At 33.4% G+C, this 1,757-nt stretch overlaps 1 protein-coding gene across 1 annotated transcript; it reads right to left on the bottom strand.

The window, feature by feature from the left end:
* Positions 1-19: 19 nt before the first annotated feature.
* Positions 20-1,749, bottom strand: LOC109589547 (uncharacterized). The gene is made up of 4 exons (XM_020005609.1): positions 987-1,749; positions 750-934; positions 397-586; positions 20-349 (listed from the first exon to the last, which is right to left on the bottom strand). The coding sequence occupies exons 1-4, from the start codon at positions 1,650-1,652 to the stop codon at positions 122-124; spliced, it is 1,269 nt and encodes a 422-aa protein (XP_019861168.1). The 5' UTR covers positions 1,653-1,749; the 3' UTR covers positions 20-121.
* Positions 1,750-1,757: the final 8 nt, after the last annotated feature.

The following is a 1,757-nucleotide window of genomic DNA, read 5'->3' as shown; positions in this document are numbered from 1 at the left end:
CATCTGATTGGTCAATTGATTTTAAAATTTCCTTATAAGGCTAAATTAAAAACTTTCCTAAAATTATATATAACTCAGTAAAAAATTACAAAAATAAAATTTCAACTTAAGAAAGTTTGAATTAGAATTTTAATAATAATTTTGAAAATTTATCAGCTAGTTCCTCCTGTTGTATGTCACGTTTTAGTGCATTTTTGACCCACTCCCCAATATCTTCTGGAGTGAATATGCCAACTTTCCTCATTGACTGACGGCCTCTTTCATCATTTAATAGAGAATGTCTGGTTTGTGTTAAGGAGCAAAATTTGATAAGACACTTTTCTGTTCTTGAAGTATCCCCAACAATTTTCTGTAAAAGACTAACAATTAAAATGTTTGTTTTATTTGCTATATCACCTGTAATTCATCTTCAAATTGAATTCTCAGCACTTGAATTTTGTTCTTTGGACATTCTGGAATCATGTCTTTCTCACAATTGTCTTCATAGAGTCTGTCAGCATGGGTCAGGCAAACAAGAATTGGAGTATCAGCAAAATCTTTTTTAAAAATCTTCATCCAATCCATAGCAGAGCTAGTATGAAATCTCCTAATTTGACAAAAGACTGGTAATTTTTATCTAGCTAAAATTTATCATCACACATAAGTATAGTATGGTTCCTAAAGCTACAGGTTGATCTTTATATTTTTATTATTTATAGCTTAGTATGCATGAAAACTTGCAATATACAAATTATATGAATGCTACTAACTCATATCCACAAACAAAGATGACAATTTGTGCAAGGCCCACAAGTAACTTAGCCAGACCACCAATAGACTCATCTCTATCATCAACTCCAGGGAAATCAATAACACTCAATCCTTCAACTGATGAGTCTAAATTATATATAAAAGGGACTGTAGTACGAGCTCCTTGACTTGTGCCTTGTATGGTCTATTAGAAGGTAATACTATCAGGTAATAAATAAATACACTTATTCACATACCTCGACATTAAAAACTTTATTAACAAGAGTTGATTTTCCAGAATTAACAAGTCCAATAACACCAACTGTAGTATAACTAGCTAGACCTTCTCGTAATTGATGAATATTTAAGGACCAAATCAGCCAGCGAGCTAGAAGAGGACGATAAGCAGGAGGAACAAGAGCTAGGCCAGTGTCCTTAAATCGAGTACTCCAGTTATGAATGACAGAGTCAACACTGGTTGAAATGAAAATGCCCTGCTCTTTACAAATACTGACCAATTCTCTCTCCAATGAATAGCTGATGTAATCATTGCTGCATGTGATTGTTCTATTTAGTCCTAACTCTAATAGAAACTGTAGTTTTGCATCATAACTAGTTGGCTCAGAATCATGACGCTTTCTTTTGATGTTTTCACTAAGAGTACCTTCGATAAATTTTGTAATTTGAATAATAAAGGCTTCGTTTTTTCTTGATGATAATATGTATTTAATGTCATTACTATCAAGAGAAAACAATGCCCAGACACCAACTGCGCCAGAATTTTCTGCCATTCTAAGAGCTTTTGCAGTATCAAGAGGACTATTAACTAAAGGAACTCTAATTTGTTGCTCCATAAAACCCCCTAACATTGTGACACAGGGAGCTAAATACTCATGTACAATTTTGTTCACTTCCTGAAGCATGCTACTATTTATTTTTGCAATACCAAGAGTCGGTGTCTTATGAAAACTAGAAAGAGTTGTAAGGCGAGTTCTCGCATTTTGTAAAACTTGTGATAAAGGTGTCAG

The sequence above is a fragment of the Amphimedon queenslandica genome, unplaced genomic scaffold, assembly GCF_000090795.2.
Source record: "Amphimedon queenslandica unplaced genomic scaffold, v1.1 AMPQUscaffold_11198, whole genome shotgun sequence".
Lineage (NCBI taxonomy): Eukaryota > Metazoa > Porifera > Demospongiae > Haplosclerida > Niphatidae > Amphimedon > Amphimedon queenslandica.
This window is presented reverse-complemented; position numbering and strand designations above follow the sequence as displayed.

Coding starts and splice junctions, on each gene's coding strand:
- LOC109589547 (XM_020005609.1), bottom strand. CDS start 1,652: ATGCTTCAGGAAGTGAACAAAATTGTACATGAGTATTTAGCTCCCTGT. Junction 935..986: donor ATAAAGTTTTTAATGTCGAG/GTATGTGAATAA, acceptor ACCTTCTAATAG/ACCATACAAGGCACAAGTCA. Junction 350..396: donor AATTTGAAGATGAATTACAG/GTGATATAGCAA, acceptor AGTCTTTTACAG/AAAATTGTTGGGGATACTTC.